The sequence below is a fragment of the Fistularia commersonii genome, chromosome 21 (assembly GCF_037954325.1).
Source record: "Fistularia commersonii isolate RoL2024-O1a breed Wild chromosome 21, RoL_Fcom_v1.0, whole genome shotgun sequence".
NCBI lineage: Eukaryota > Metazoa > Chordata > Actinopteri > Syngnathiformes > Fistulariidae > Fistularia > Fistularia commersonii.
Window position 1 is genome coordinate 15916496 of NC_141304.1, and position 16903 is coordinate 15933398.

Sequence of the window (16903 nt, forward strand, 5' to 3'; positions counted from 1 at the left end):
AAATAGGTACATGGAGTGTATTATCTCGGACAGGGTTGCGTATCACACTCTGCTCCGTGAGCAGTAGGTCGTGACAGCGCCTGGTGACATGAGATGATTAAAGTCTGCATTTCGCTGAAGTTGTAATCTGCGCCGAAGCGAAGATCCCAGACAGGTGTTATTGTCGGTGTGTGCCGAGGTGTGAAAGGTGTTGTGGGGGTCGACGTGTTCAGCAGAGCGGCGTTTCCACGCACAGCTCCATCAAAACATCTTAGTTCTTGTCGCTTTCAATCCAGGAAGTTTCTGGAAGGCGGAGAAGGCACGAAACCACTCCCAATGAAGGGCAACCGGAGAGCTGCCCTCAGAGAGTCTTCAACCAGCTGATCACATCTAATAATAATCATTTTTATTATTTTTACCCGTGACCGTTCCCCAGTTGTGTGAGGAGGCTCTAAATCTGCCTTTCAAATCAGAGGCAGGCTTTTGCTCTGGGACGGCATCTCAGCCAAACTGATTCCTGAATCAAGAGGCGCACATCTTCTTCCTCCCCTTTGTTTGCCTTCGAGTTCCCCGCCGAAGCTTCACGGATGGACTGTCATGTTTGTGGCCTCACAGGAGTTTCACACGCCGCGATCCGAGGCGAGGAAACACTTGAAAAGCGGCACAGGGCTGCTTTGAGGAGCCGGTATGCTTCGGCTTCGAGACGCGTTCAATAAACGGCGGCGGCGGCGAGCGGACCGAAGCGCCGGACGTGCGAGGTGACCGAGTCCAGGGCAACAGCGATGGAAGACGTGGCATCCTTCTCCGGTAGCCTGGAGGTTGGAGGCATGGGAGGATGTGAAGATCTCCTTCAAACTCACTCTCGCCCTCCTCAATAGCACTTTCCTGCAAATGTGTGCAGTATAATCCCTGCTCGAGTGGATCCTCGGCCTCGGCTTTCTCTCGAACGCCAACCTTCCAGCACTCCTCCGGCGAGTGGATGACACATCTCGAGACCGTCGAGAATACCTGGCCTCCGGCCACTTCGGGGTCTCGCTCTTTCGCTCTTTAGATTCAAATAACATCTTCAGTAGATGATTTCCAGGAGAGAGGGTTACGTGGTCCCGCCCTCGCTCCCGTGACATCGGTAAGACGCGACGCTCGTCTCTGCATCCGACGCCGACGCGATACTGGAGGCTTTTACATCCCGGTGACTTGTGAGACATTTGAAAATTAGATCGAGAGTCATTAATGGCTTCGAAACGAGCAACGCGAGCGCGATTTCAAGCGATCCGTTGTGTTCCTCAGCAGTGACGTTCGGAGCAGATCTTAGGCTGATCCTCAACGCCGGGGCTTTTCCTCCGAGGGCCGCCAGGATGACAGGTCTAATAATGTAGATGTCAACCGACCACAGAGACAGAAAGTAATATCTGCCATTGTCTTTCTGTGGGTTGGTGGCAGCTGCGATAACAGACGGAGACGGAGGGGGTTTGTGCATTGAATGACGATTCAAAAAATAAATATAATGTCCTGATAACGGAGGGGAGCGTGACGTGGAGGGGAGGGAAGAAGCCTTCCATTTGCACCGATAAAAGGAAAAGATCATTCCGCTCGGTTGCTAAGTTTAATGTGTTTTCCAGCTCGGCGGTTGAAACATTTTACCCTCAACTCGCGGTTCCGTCCCACATTTAAGGAACCTCACCCTTTTAGCAAAGCAGCAAAGTGCGTGATGACGATTTCAGACGCGAACCCTGGAACCCGAAGCACGCCGTGATCAACCGGGTCTTTAACTGCCGACTAGAACGTGGACGTCCGCCACATTCTTGACTGGCTTTCACACAGAAAATAACCAGAAAACAAAACAACTCCCGCATCGGGCAGCAAAGACTCTGACACCAGCTGGTCGTATCATCAGATTCAAAGATCTAAAGCGTTTGGACGTTTACACGACGAGAAGATGTTCTGAAAACAATCTGGGTGTAGACCGGACCACGGGAAGCGCCGGAAACGCCGCAGCTCTGGAGTGGACGCTTGATGGACCAAGACATGTATGACCCGCATGCATAAGACCTGCCCCGGCTCTCCTCGGTCCAAGAACTAACATGGAAGTACAACCAGCGACGATACGGACTCATACCGAGGGGGAGTTACTGCTCGGAGAGCCTGGACGACAAAGAGGCTCCATTCCAGGACCGAGGAGTCAATCCGGTCCGAGTATTCTGGAGTACTCCTGAAGTCCTCTGGAGTCCAACATTGTTGTTGCGGTCAACCCTTCCCGTCCCCGTCTCCATGGAGACAGAAGCAAATCTTTCTACCCCGGCGCCCGATTCTGTCGGGTTCTACTTTCAGGTGCCGCGAACGCCGTTCTCCTATTAAACCTCTCTCCTTTTGAGAGAATATCCGCTAGAACAGGGGTGGACAAACTACGGGCCGCGGGCCACATCCGGCCCGGTGGTCTTTTGAATCCGGCCCACCAAAGATTGCTACGGAATTCATACTTGATGTGAATGATTGGATCAATGAATGTGGGAGCTCAAATGGGAGATTATTTCATTTTTGGAGCTACTTGAGAACACTTGAAAATTTTCCTGAGCTGAATGACACGGATTGGCTTTGTGATTTAGCCTTTACCGTGGACGTGCTGACGCACATGAACGAGCTGGACGTGAAGCTACAAGGGAAAAAAACGGTTGCGCACGATTTTGTACGTTAGTTCGTACAAACGGTTTGTACGTTTGTTTGTGCGAGCAAACGTCAGAGCCTTCAAAACCGAGCTGGTTTTATTTTCGAAGCAAATGTCAGACGATTCTGTTCTGTACTCTTAACAAATGCCATTTTTTTTTAATATATATATTGTATCTTGTGCCGCTAAAAGTCAATGCGGCCCCTGAGGCAAAAAGTTTGGCCACCCCTGCGCTGGAACCTCCTCACCTCCTTGGTCTTCTTCCTTGTTCCTGCCTGGAACGCTGGTGTCCAGAACCGTTCGGAGGCGTTTCACAAACAGCACTTTGCTCGGGTATCACGATGAGACAATCGCTTGAGAAGACGACAGTCAAACCGTGGATTCTTCTTCTTGCATTTCCATTTGTGGTCTAAGCCGGCGATCCTCTTTGGCCGTATTGTTTCTGAAACTCCGGCCACATCAGGCGAATTGTTTTCTCAGCGAACTCAACCGAGGCTGCGACAGGGACCCGATGTTGTTTTTAGGGGTTGGAGGGCAAACGGCGGCTGATTGCTCCTGAGGAGTCTCAGAGGCAGAGTTTTATTGTCCAAGTAAAACCGCCGGTGTAGGAAACCCCCTTACCTTTTACCGCACAACGCAAACCCAGGCTTAATCACTAAAAACTAGATCTCTGCTCCGAGGGCACTTTGTGTTTCCTCCACGCCCGAGCTGAAGCAGAACTCATTTGCGATGCCAAGGTTGCCTGGAAAGCCGCTGCTTTTCAAAAAACCTTTTTGACTTCACATCTCGCTTTGGCAGAACGCGAGCGGCTCCGGAGTCTCGACGGACATCTCGCTAAGAGAAGCGTTTGCTTAGTCGTCTCGCCGCGAGCCGATCCGTCACCCGGGCAGAAGTCCGTTGACTCTTCTGGACGATCGCGGAAGTGTTTGGACCGAGTCATCGGTCGGGAAGTCTGTCGTCGTGGATCCGATTCAAAACGCCGATCCGGTTGATCCGGAGATTTCTCAGCTGAATGAATGAGGGGACGTTTTATCGGCTGCGTTCTCCTGGAAACAGAAAGCTCGCGGCGCTGAGGCCGGATGCAAATCGAGGACTCCCGTAATCCTGGCCCGTTAAAACGTGCGGGAGCCAGCTGTTTTGGCAAATAGCGTTGATTTTCCTCCAAAATGAATCAACGGCGTGGACGGCAAACAAAGCGCCGGAGTGGCCGCTGTCGTTATGATGCTAATTGCCCGAGGTGTCGTTCGCTCCCCGGCGGAAAGAGAGGCGGCGGATTCAGCGGACGAGTGTCGGTCAGGAATGCTTTTTGTCGTCCCGTCTGGTTCGCGCTGGTACAGACGTTCCCCCCCGCGGCCGCCGCCGATGGAAAGGCTGCACTGAGCGATAAAAAACCGAACTCGTAAACCGAAAAGTAATAGGCGGCCAATGGAGCGCGGAGAGCGCGAACACTAATTACCGTGTATCCGCCCGCCGCCGCTTCCAGGTGCGAACCAGGCTTGACTTGAATGTCACCGCCGCCAGTTGTCGAGCCCGTGCGCTTCGTCCGACGGTCGGGTTCGACGCGTCCGCTGCCAAGAGAAACCGTCGCGGCCATTTCAGCTTATTTCCTCGCGTCGGCAGACGGCCGCTCGCTCGCTCCCTCCTTCCGTTTGATTAACGACGCGTTCCCTCCGGCGGCCGCCGTAATAAAGTCAAATGAGGTTTCAAATGGCCGAGGTATTGTAGAATCAGCAGCCGGTAATCGAGGTGGTGAATGTCTCCGGTGTTTGCTAATGGCGAAGAAATAGTCCCTCGGTTCTTTTCTTTTTAAGGCGGGTCAGTGTTTTATGGCGGCGGCTCAGAGCTGGGATGAACAGGCGTCCTCGGTCGGATCCGCTCTCCACGTTCCCATCCAAAGGAATCGCTCGCCTCTCGACTCCGCATGCTAATTCCCGCCCGTCGCACCCGTAGCAATGAGAGGAACTCATCAAAACAACAAAGAGTCCATTTTGTGATGCGTTCAGGGCAAAGCCGGTCACCAAAGATGCACGGCTGAAGTGCCCGCGAGAACATTCGGGGGATTTCAGTGCAACAGGCTGCGGCAAGGAGGTCCTCTCTGCTTGGAGACTCCATCTTCTCCCCATGTCTGCGTGGGGTTCCTCCGTCCAGGTTCCTCCTACAGTCCAATGGTTGCATGTCTCCGTTTGATGTGAAGGTTGCAGCCGTGGTTGACCTGTCTGGAGCTGCTGCAGATGTATGATGTGTGTGTGTGTGTGTGTGTGTGTGTGTGTGTGTGTGAGTTTCCTATGGCCGTGGAGGGAAAACAAAACACTTCCTGGCTCTGAAACAGCCTTTCTGTAAGACAAGCCGAAGGGGGGTTGATAGAAATAAGCCTGACAAATCAAATATCCAAGCTGACAGTGAAGTCGACACACGGTCAGTTACTTCCCAGAGTGGCTCGTCTTCAGGCCAGATGATTAAACTCCGGTTCATAAAGTCACAAGAGCTGAAGTCTGTATGTTTTCCTGCACAAACGGAGGCTTTTGCGTTGTTTTCATCTCTGAAACGATAGTCGGCGGCTGCTCGCGCGAATGGATGAACGCCCACGGCACCACAATGGGAGTCAAACACCGTCCGGTATTTGTGTCTCGCTGCTGTTCTTCCAGTTACTCGAAGGAACGAAGGCTGCATGTCGCGTCTCGTGAAGAGCGACCAGGAAGTGCTTGTCCCTCGGCAGCTCCGGGTAGTCTTACATTTCTGGGTTGAACCACGAATTGCATCGCAACGACTCGATGGACTTCATGTTCTTGTGGAAGTCAGTCTTCAGCGACCTCTGCGCCTCCTCCTGGAATCCCTTCCAAGGACAACCCGACAGAAACCCGGGGGTCGTAAACGTAGCTCCGGTCCCAATCTGAAGTCGTTCGGCAAAGGTCTCCACCTTCGGGAACGAGGCAAGGCTACAATTCCCCCGACGTTCACCCGCCATTCCAATCTGCGCTCCACGTTCCTCGTGGCTCTCCGAAGGTTCGATTGCATCCGGCGTTCCTTCCGAGACGCCGTACCTTCACCCTGCTCTACCCGACTCCGGCCAAGGATCCTCTCTGCGTCGATTCGGGACAAGAAAAGTAAATGAAACATCCTCCACGGCACGGGAACCTCCACGCAAGATGGCGGCTCGGAGGAGGAATCTAACACGATGTGACATTTCTCCGGAGGCGACACGCAGCTTGTCCTCCTCGCCAGACCAACGCCGGCTCGCCAACCGCTGCTTCCCGATCCCAAACCTCCACCGAGGAGCTGAAAGGCTCTCCAGCAGCGTCACCTCGTGATGAAAAGACCTTCCCCATCGAAGGGAAGTGACAAACGTCCAGTTCCCTTGTTTGGCCTCCGGCCGAGGTCGGCTCGGGTCGGCGGCGGAGCAGCGAAGTTCTCAGATGTGATGAGTCACTCTTCTCCTTTCTACCTGGCGCAACATGGTCCCGCGGGGGGGATGATTATCACCCCAAATCCTCCGCGAGCGTCCGGCGGAAGGTGATGGCAGGGTGACATGTTTGGGGCAAATCGCCCGTCTGCTGCCGAAGCTCACCGCCGCTAATGCTAATGTCCGCGGGGATGAATTACAATCAGATGGTGGAGCCGCCGGGACGGGAAGCCCCGAGAAAGGGAATCGTTGAATGGCCTCACCGTCCGGTGGACAGAAGGTCGCCGCCATCCTTCTGCACGGATCTGTGAAGCTCTTCAATTGACGCCGGAAAAACCGCGGCGTTCCGGTGTCTGCAGATGAAATCTAGGTCAAAGCCGATTCTCCCCTTCGCTTTAAACAAACTCCAGGCAGTTAAACATTCAAGCTGAAATTTATTCTGCAGCCAAACTCTGGAAAATGGGGCTCCATTATCAGGGAGCGGCTGCCGCAGTGGCTGCTCGTTCCTCACATTCTAACACGTCTGACTGTAAACAAGCGGCCGAACTCACGAACGCGTGACGACTGATCCGCGATCAACTCCCGAGCCTTTATCTGGGTTATGGAAATGACGGTGGGATCTCGGGAGCGAGGCTCGCGAAGGAGGTCGGCCCCGACGGGGCCACTCCAGACACCGGCTCCGGGAAGAAGGGTGAATTTATATCTTCCTGAAGGACTTTGCGCGGCAGATGTATGGCTTTAATTTAAGACGGCTCGCAGATACTGTCGGCTTGTTGGAGGAATTAGTCCGACTTAATACCGCGGGGCTGCCGGGGAGGAACGGGTTTATTACGGGGCCGATTGGGACCGGAAACTGTAGGTGCAGCATCTGGTCGGGGGTCAGCTGAGGACGGCGGTTCCTCAGGGTCGGCGGAGAGCCTGGAACGGCCGGACGGGCCAAGGAAGGGCAATGAAGGTCAATCGTTGGGTATCGTTGTACATCCTCGTGACATGTAAGCTAGCGGGTGAACGCCGGGTTGTGTGACGGAGCGGTCCAGGACCGGACCAGGACCAGGACCAGGACCGGCTGCGGTATCTAGAAGCTGATCTTCATGTGATGCACCGTCCGCATCCAAACAAAACTCCAAATTCCAATTCCAAACAAATTCTACTTGTTGCTTCCTCTCCAGCGAGTGGTTAGCGTGTGGTTAGCATGTGGTTAGCGTGTGGTTAGCGTGTCACGACACCATCAGGCCCTTTGGATGTTTGGCACAAGAGTGAAGTACTAAATTGCCTCTGCGAGGGCTAATAAGGGCATTACGGGTTGATTTTGCCAAACGAGGTGAGGTTACTCGCTGGAAGGAGCTGGAAGGAGGATAAAAACCCAAATGACCTCAATTCTCACCAGATTTCAGATATGAAAGCGCTAATGGCGCCTCTCGCTTTCATCTAAAGACGAGTTTTGCTTTTAAGAAATTAGACCCGGAAAGAGGGGGTTCTTCGGGCCGCGCGGGGAAACGAAACCATCCCGGCGGGTCGGACATCGACTCGGGCCCGACGTCTCTTTTGAGAAACACCCCGTTGCAAAGTTGCGGGGTTGTTTTTGTCGGGGCGGCCCACGCTTTCCTGCCGACGGGAGGCCGGACGGATTCTGTCAGGTTCTAATTAACAAGACAAAGAAACGCGGCGCCGACAGATTCATCAAATCACCTCCTAATGAGGACATTTTAGGACTCGAGTTGGACATAAGCGGCTTTTCCGGTCCAAAATCCCCACGAGAACTACATTTATTCATTGTTGGTTTACGGCGCTGCCCTCCCACTTCCCCTCTCCTCGCCCCCCCGCCCTCCTCGCCGCCTCTCGTTTGTCCGGCTTGATCACCATCGGATTTTCCCGGCTCCGGGTCGAGCCGCTGCCGGGAGACAATCGATGAGGGCTATTCTTTACGGCGGATCTCGGCGGCGGAGGGCCCTCTGGAAGGCTTCCAGCACAGTCTCGCTTTCAAGAAGCCCCGATTATGTTCAATGGTCCTCATCCCCCCGGCTTCGGGGAGGGAGGGCTGCATAAACTGCTGAAATGCTGGAAAATTGAAAGGAGCTGGTAAGAAACACTGAAAGTGCCCTCATTTTTGCCTTCACGGGGAGTCTCCTGTGTGTCCTTAAACCTGCAGGAAACAGACGGTTGGCTCCTCGTCGGAGGTAATGGGCGTCACAGCTGGATCTGGTGGAACATCCACATCTGCAGACCTTGTATGTCGTCATCAAATCTGGGCTTCTGTGTTCCTCTACTCTTACCAGAGGTTTTTGTGGAGTTTGGAACGTCTCACTGCCGAGGTCGGGCATCGGTACGAGTCGAGAGGGTTTAACACGAGCGACAGAACGAACCCTTTCGACTCGGAAGTGGCCAAAACGCCAAGACTCAAGAGAAGAACCCTCTGGAAAGAGAGGAGAGAGACAAAGTCCTTTGGCCCCATAAGATCCAACAAGTGCTCAGAAGGACTCGGGTCCTTCAGAGACGCCTCTGCAGGCGCGCCATCCCAGAGCCTCTGGTCCGGTCGGCCGTCTGGAGAAAGGTGACTTCCCCGACGAGGGGTGGCCTTCTTGCGTGGAGGCAAAACAAAACGTGTCCCTGATAATCAAGCCTGATCTGTGGCGGTAAAAACCGCAGCCAAACTCTAACGAGCAGTAGACGGTGAAAATCTGAGAGAAAATCCACAAAACCGAGCCGGTCGGATCCACCGGGACCAAGACATGAAAAGCGAGATGCAGAAACTCAGAGAACTCGGTGGTGCTACAAACGCCCGGGAAGCCGAGGGAACGGCTTGAAACCCGCGGCGACGTGGCAACCGAATGATCCAGACACAGCTTCACAGCGCCGATGCGGACCTGCCCACATGGGCTGAAGATCCAAAGATCTACAGAGAGGCTGACGGGACGTCACCCTTTCATTCCTTCAGACAGGGAATGTCAGTCTCTTTTCGGGCCGCAGATGTAAAACCGTACGGCCGCTCTCATCTGCACGCCTGGCAGCAAAACTCCAGTCCAACCAATCAACGGTCTTTCCAAACACTGGCTGTTGTCGTCTTTGCGGCCGTCGGGTTTGCCAACGTGTCCGTATGACACAAGTGGACTTTCCATGGCCTCTGTAGGCGCCTCAGATACCTGCTGCCGGCCCTCCTGAGCCCCAGGGCAGAGGTTCAGACCCGGGGTTGTTTGAAAGCACTGACTGCATGGACCGCCGCCGTGACGCCGCCAAAGTTGCGTGGGGAGCAGGTGCGGGTCGGAAGGCGAGAATTTAAAGTTTTTAGGTAATTCCACAGCGAGGTCTCATGTGTGGCATCATCTCCTCTCCCGAGGGTGAGACAATCCTAAATGAAATTAGATTCCCTCCACCCCCACAGCCCTCAAATCGGCAGCAGGGTACAAATGAGATCTTGCTCAACGATTCTCATCTCCTGCTCGCGTTCTGCCCGTCGTGATTTGTTTTTTTTTTTCACTGCAATGACATTGTAACACTTGCATTTGTAAAGTATTTTTGTTCCCTATCATGTTGCTCAGTGAATCACCGGAATCCGCGCACGGGGTTTGGAACTGCAGTCCGTGTTGTTGTGTATCGTGGCTGTGACTCCGCCCCCTTTTGGGGCAGTACAATGGCCTCAAGCTAACGACCTGATATTTTGTCTAAAAGGCCCGGTTTAATTTCCTGTTTCCTTTTCAATAGTTCTCCGAGCACAGGAGATGGTGCGGAACACCAGATCCATGGCAGCTCACCTGCCGGCCCAGTGGGCGGCGCCGCGAGCTTGTGATGCCCTGTGGGTTCGTTTACACCTTTGGCGAAAACATGAAGCCTCAGTTGCTTTGTGGCCGAACAGCATTTACTGCGACTGAAAACAGAAAGACGCTGAAACCCATTCAAATGTCAGACACATATGAAACCATTCACTCATTCATTCACACCTACTGTGAGACATTCACTCACTCATTCACATGTACTGCGAGACATTCACTCACTCATTCACATCTACTGCGAGACATACAACCATTCACTCACTCATTCACATGTACTGCGAGACATTCACTCACTCATTCACATCTACTGCGAGACATACAACCATTCACTCATTCATTCACACGTACTGCGAGACATTCACTCACTCATTCACATCTACTGCGAGACATACAACCATTCACTCACTCATTCACATGTACTGCGAGACATTCACTCACTCATTCACATCTACTGCGAGACATACAACCATTCACTCATTCATTCACACGTACTGCGAGACATACAACCATTCACTCATTCATTCACATGTACTGCGAGACATTCACTCACTCATTCACACGTACTGCGAGACATACAACTATTTACTCAGCCATTCACATCTCAAATAGGTTCATATGACCATTCACTCCTTCATTCAAATGTCATATCAGTGTCTCATTCTCACATCCACTCCCTGAGGACACTTTGCCTGGAATCGAACCGCCAGCCATCATGTTGTCTCGCGAGGCTCGAAGGAGAGGTGAACTCCCCGGAGGATCTCTCTCAGGAACGTTCATATCAAACTGTCTCTCTGCGGCTCGCTTGACAAACGAGGCAATTAGCAGTCACAAAAAACAACAAATTTCCCGATCCTCGGGTGAAGCGGGGGTGCTGCTCCGACGACAAAAGACATTTAATTAGCATTTTCCGGCGGGCTGTGGAGTGAGCGTCCCTGCAAATAGAGGGTTGGCGGTCGGATTCCCGGCTCCTCCTGGCAACCTGGAGTCACCCTGCCTGGGCTGAACGAGAGGGTGAATGGACATTTGAAAGAATGAGCGAACGCTCAGGTGTCTCCATGACATGTGAATGAGAGGGTGAATGACGTGTTTGAGGTATGAATGACTGGATGAATGACTCGTGAATGAACGAGCGGATGGTCACGCGTCCCCACGGTACGTGTGAATGAGAGGGTGAATGGTTGGATCTGTGGCGCTGCGATCGACCGGCGTCTCGACCGATGACGGCCGGGATCTCTGGAGCCCCTCCGGTGATCTCTGCAGGTATGGAGGGACCGATGGATGGATGAATGAATGAATGAATGAATGAAGCGGAGTCCTGGTTGCGACGCAGTTCTCGCCTCGTCTCTCAGGCGTCGACGCTTTTCCGCGACGGCATTTGTATCCGGAAAGCAAATAGAGGACGGGGACGAAGGTCCTCAGGAACCCGGTGAGACCAAGACGTCTCCTGAGAAGCAGGAGGTCCTCCTGGCTCGTCCCCACGACGCTCCGCGTTAATATTTCCCGGCAGATTTTCATCAGGGCTGGTTTTACTCGTTTTCTCCAAACATCTTCCTCCACGTATTTGTTTACCTCGGACGATTTCTCCTTCGGTCGACCTCCGGCCTCGCCGGAAAAAAGCTCCGGCTCGGGTTTGCAGGTGGAGTAAACAACTTAAATCAGGCTCGGGCCGAGTCGGATCCGAACGCGAGGACCTCCTCGGAGGAGGAGAAGGTCAGACACGCCCGGAAGGTCAGCCGGAGCTTTGTCCACCCGCGGCTTTTCCACCGGATTCTGTTTTTAGGCGACTAACAGGGAAAAAGGGTACTTTCTGTTCCGCCGGAGCTAAAAGCCTTGGAACACCACTCACGCCTCTGGCATCGATGAGCCGCTTGGTTGTGTAATATCTGCTGTGAGGAACATCAAACATCTCCACACACGGACAAATTACGTGAGGCAATAAACACCAATTACCTGCTGCTCCGGTAATTTCTTTCTTTTTTTTATTCCTTTCGCTTCTTTCCTGCGTTCTTGTCTCCCGGCTCCGGGAACGATCGCCGCCGCCGCCGCCGCCGCCGGCGCCGGCTCACGTGGATCTGAAGAACGTTGTGATGGAGAAGGTGCTGCTATGGGTGGAGACCGAGCAGACCGAGGTTTCATGGGAATGTATGCGTGCATCAGGTTTCTCTTGAATGAAGGAGCTCTTTTGGTGGGTTTTGGTGTTTCCTGCTGCTTCCTTCTTCTCTTCCTGTGGACTTCAATCTCCTGCCTCCATCTCAACCCCTCCAGAGCGTCTTCTTAACTTCCCATCCATCCGTAAACCTCCTCTAGACCTCCAACCTCAGCATCCTTCTACCCAGATCTCCACCATCGTTCCTCCATTCATGTCCGAACCATCTCAGTGTGACTCCAGAACATCTACCACGTTCTGTCCCTCTGATGGCCTCCATCCTGATCCTCTCCATCCTCTTTCCCGAAGAGGATCCTCCACATCTTCATCTCAGCCTTGTCGGTGTATGGCCTCCATCCTGATCTTCACCCCCAAGAGGAGCCTCCACATCTCCAGCGGTGCCTCCCTTCTTCTCCTCAGTGTCTCCAAACCAGACACCAGGGTTGTTCTCTCGCTTAGTCTTCTCCACCTAAGCTTCCATTCTTGCCTGGGTGAGAAGGTTGTGGAGCTGTTGTAGATGTTGTAGATCTCCACGGGCTCCCTGATCCTCCATCTCTTTGATCTGAATGCTTTTAAACAGATGCAAATCAGCCCATAATCTAAATTAGCATTAACGGCTAGCGCTGCAAAACCCCGGCCTCTTTTGATGTTCAAATTTTCCACGTCCGTCTCCAAAGCAACCGACTTCCTCCTCCACCCTCTCCCGCCGCGTGACCAGCAGAAGAAGAAGACCCGTCTATTCGCCTCCCCTTTGTTCCTTGATCTCCAGAAGCCCGAAGACCTGGGCGTCCTCCGGGTGCTACATCACAGAGACGAAGGATTACGGGAACAAACTCCTGCCCGCTCCTCCTCCGAAACGGTCGAGATGTTCGGTTTTGGTTTCCTCCCCGAGCAGATGGGATGCGGCAGATCGGCGGCGGAACAGGGACGCTACTTAAATGTAGCGTCACGTGACGAAGACGAGGGGAGGCTAGAACTGATGAACGGAGAGCTTCTCGCACACGGCTAGCCAGAGCAGCCGCAACGGCGGGAATTAAAAAAAAGTCCAAAGTCTCTGAGTCGTAGAGCAATCTGGAGACCAGATGGTGGTGGAATCGTGCGGCTGCTTCTTCAGGTTTCCTCCTTTGGAAACTTGGTGTTCATAGAGCAGCTGGTTAATGCGAGGTGGAGAACAGGTGGAGGGAAGAGCATCGGTCGCTGGGTGGAGAAGATCAGCAGAGGAGACGCTCTTTGGACGGAGGGCGGAGAAGATCAGAGGGACAGCGCGTGTGAGATGTTCTGGAGATAAAGTCACTGAGACGCTTTGGATGTGGACAGAGGACGGGGGGTGGGTCTGGGTGGAAGGATGCTGAGGTGGGAGGTCTGGACCAGGGCTCAGGAACCTGTGGATCTTCTGGTGATGCCATTTGGCTCCCAGACAATTTCGAGTTGAAAAAGAAAAAATCAGTTTGGAGCTGATTTTAAAATACTTGTGATATTTCTTCATAACAATTTTAGGGTTAGATGGAGAAAGTCGGGTCGGGAACCGTTGGCTTCCGAGCGCGTCTGGGTCGTTGGGAAGGTGAAGACATTAATTCTGTCAAATAGCCGACTACTTTATCCGCGAAAAGATGGCGACAAAGAAAAAAAAAGACGATGCGTTCCAGGCTGCTGGACGGAGGAATTTAATTTGGATCTGCGGTTTGTCTAACATGCTTTGATAAAATCGCATCGATGAAACGGTCAAATATAAAGCGGCACTTCGAACAAATCCATGCGGCACCAGAGGTGGCATTGAAAGTATTTCATTTTTTGTGCGTTAAAAATACTATATGGCTCTTGATGAAACACATCAGGAAATATTTGGCTTTCGTGGCTCTCCCTGTCGACAAGGTTCCCGATCCCTGGTCCGGAGGAAGACCAGAGAGGAGGTTTGTGGAAGGAGGGACAAGAACTCTGAGGCGATGCAGGATGCAGAGGAGAAGGTTAGATGGAGATGTGGAGATCCCTGAGAGCAAGGAGAAGGTGCAGGATAGAGTCCTCTATGAAGAGTTCTATGAACTGTCCTCCTCCGACAGTTTGAGAACATCCAAGTCCGTCCTCCGGACCCTCGCGGGCTGGCCTTTGGACCAGCAAGGGAGTGGGAAGGTTTCAAGTTGCGTGATCTTTGGCAGGGATTGGACCTTCGGCTGCGGGGAGCCGCCACAGAGACCCGACTCTTATCGGCAACCCGAGCTTTACTGGTCCAAGAGTTGCCGTCTGTCTGACCTCTCTCTCCTTCGTCCACAGAGGGATCCCCGGGAAAAAGTGCGGCGCCATCATCCTGTCGGCCGAGGAGCTGAGCAACTGTCGAGTGAGTAGCGCGAACGTCCACGCTCCCGCGGGGGTTCCGAACCGAACGCCCGGACGACCGGACTTTGCACCCGCTCCGGTTCCTCGGTTGAACCTCCGACGGCAGCAGAGCTTCGCTTTGCACGCATTTGGGGAGAAGATATTTCCTCCGGAGTCCCGAATGAGGGCATTTCAATGACCATCGTGCTCGTTGGACCCGGCTCATGAGCAGCCCAGGTGAACCAATCATGTGTCTGTGAAGGTTCTTGGTCACGAAGGTCTGCCGCCGTCAGATCAGCTTCTCCTGGAGGATGTTCCTCCCTGCTTGACACGATCCAATCATCAGCCCTGTAATTACCAGCTCAGATTCCAACTTACCTTCACACAGCTGCTGAACACATTCACAGGAAGAACCCTCCCAAGGTGGAACCTCCACCTGGAAACTCGATGGTCCATTAGAACTCTGCTCGGACGAAGATAAGAAACAAACCCCACCCGATTGTCACCGTGAGATCTCACGAGGGTTTAACAAATGCTCTTCATTAAAGGTCCTGTGGACCTCAAACCTTCAGGAGACAGGCAGTAGATATGTTATGACCTAATGAATCCCATCATAGTGTACATGTTCTGCCCTGATTCCTGTCACTAACTTCTCCCCAATTTCTGGCCTCTGGGGTTTTGATATGAAGTTTTGTCTGGTTGGTTCGTGTCAAACACCTGAATCTAAAGCCACGGAGAGCAGAGGGAGATGTTTGACACATCACCCGTTGTGACAATCGACAATTACCTCCGTTCAAGGAGATCATGCTGTTTGCAAAAGAAGGGGGTGGCGGTCACAGCTCCCCGGGAGCCGTGAGGAGATGCTTCCTTGACCCCCCCGACCTCCTCCCGTTCCCTGGTTTCTGGATGTTTTATCATCAAGACATTCTTCTCACACGGAGGGGAAATAGCTGTTCCTCTCATTGGCAAACACATCATCTCCTCGCGTGACCTGATGGATGTGCGTTTACGCTTCACTTCCTGTGCTTCCATTAACTTTGTTGTTGTCATTTTGATGCTTCACGTCACGCTGCATGATAAATCTGAAAGGCAGCGCTAACCACATTTTGTGCGGAGCAAAAAGGGCCGGGTTGTTCACAGAGGAGAGCAGCACAGCGCAGAGACTGCATTTATACAGGGCTTTAATTCACAGAGATCTATGTTAGGGTGGTGCAGGACATGTATGACCGTAAAAAGGGGCAGGTGGGAGGGCAGTACGGATCCCGGCCCTGCCTCGTTCTCCCATGGTGAGGGTTAAGGTTGACCCATGAGGTTAGACGGGAATCTCGTTGGACTGTGAAGACAATGATGTGATCTGTAGTGATAGCAGGGAGCAGGTGGAGGAACATCTAGAGAGGTGGAAGTATGCTGTGAAAAGATTAGCTCCGGCAAGAAAGAGGGGAACCCAAGAGCAACGGTGAGGCTGCGGGGAGTGGAGATGAAGAAGGTGGAAGAGTTTAAGCACCGCGGGTTGACAGTCCAATGAAGAGGCTGGAGAGGAGGTGGTGAAATGTGTGGAAGCAGGTTGGAACGGGTGGAGGAAAGTGTCAGGGGTGATGAAAGAGCATCAGCGAGGATAAAAGATAATCGGAGAAGACGGAGGTGAGGAGCTGCCGTGGTGTCTGGTTTGGAGACAGTGAGGTAGGAGACGGGAGGCAGAGATGAAGATGCAAATGTCCTCTTTGGGGTTGAGGAACATGGAGAGGATCGGGAAGGAGTCCATCAGAGGGACAGCATGTGTTAGATGTTCCGGAGATAAAGTCACAGTGAGGGTGGAGAAGATGCAGCTAGAAGGATGCTGAGGTCATGTAAACACCTAATTGCATCAGTGGGATTTCTGGCGCACCGAGATCACAGTTAATCACCGGCTGATCACACGGAGGAGAAAAAAAAGGGAAGTTTTAGTCCCGGGGAAAAAGATTAAGCGCTAATTCCCTCTTCTCCTGAGACGAGTCCTCGCTCTGATGCGGCTGTCGGAGTCGTCGGCAGCCAATCCCACATTCACTGCCTTCAGCAGAGGAATCTGTCGCCTGCTGAGCGAAAATGGTCCGACGCTCAGTTTTAGACATGCGGTTCTAAACCCCGGCGTCCGGACCATGAGATCACAATCCACCGGTGACAGGACCTTCACCAGCAAAGGTGAAATGCAGATGCTCTTGACTGTAACAACATCTGATGAGCCTTTCCAGGTGGAGCAGGTCTGGACTGCACTCTTTAAGTGAGGAGCAGGTCTGGACTGCACTCTTGGTTTAAGTGTGGAGCAGGTCTGGACTGCACTCTTTAAGTGTGGAGCAGGTCTGGACTGCACTCTTTAAGTGAGGAGCAGGTCTGGACTGCACTCTTTAAGTGAGGAGCAGGTCTGGACTGCACTCTTGGTTTAAGTGTGGAGCAGGTCTGGACTGCACTCTTTAAGTGTGGAGCAGGTCTGGACTGCACTCTTTAAGTGAGGAGCAGGTCTGGACTGCACTCTTTAAGTGAGGAGCAGGTCTGGACTGCACTCTTTAAGTGAGGAGCAGGTCTGGACTGCACTCTTTAAGTGAGGAGCAGGTCTGGACTGCACTCTTTAAGACAATCCAGAACACTCGTCTCAAGGAGAGAAT

The 16903-nt window shown here is 52.9% G+C and overlaps 1 protein-coding gene across 2 annotated transcripts in view; it reads left to right on the forward strand.

Moving 5' to 3' along the window:
• Nucleotides 1-16903, forward strand: part of cpne5b (copine Vb) — a 93198-nt gene that overhangs the window by 36977 nt on the left and 39318 nt on the right. For both annotated transcript variants that reach the window (XM_086168678.1, XM_086168677.1), the window contains one exon: nucleotides 14223-14286. In XM_086168678.1, the coding sequence (XP_086024804.1) occupies nucleotides 14223-14286 (64 nt within the window). The remainder of the gene's footprint in view (nucleotides 1-14222; nucleotides 14287-16903) is intronic.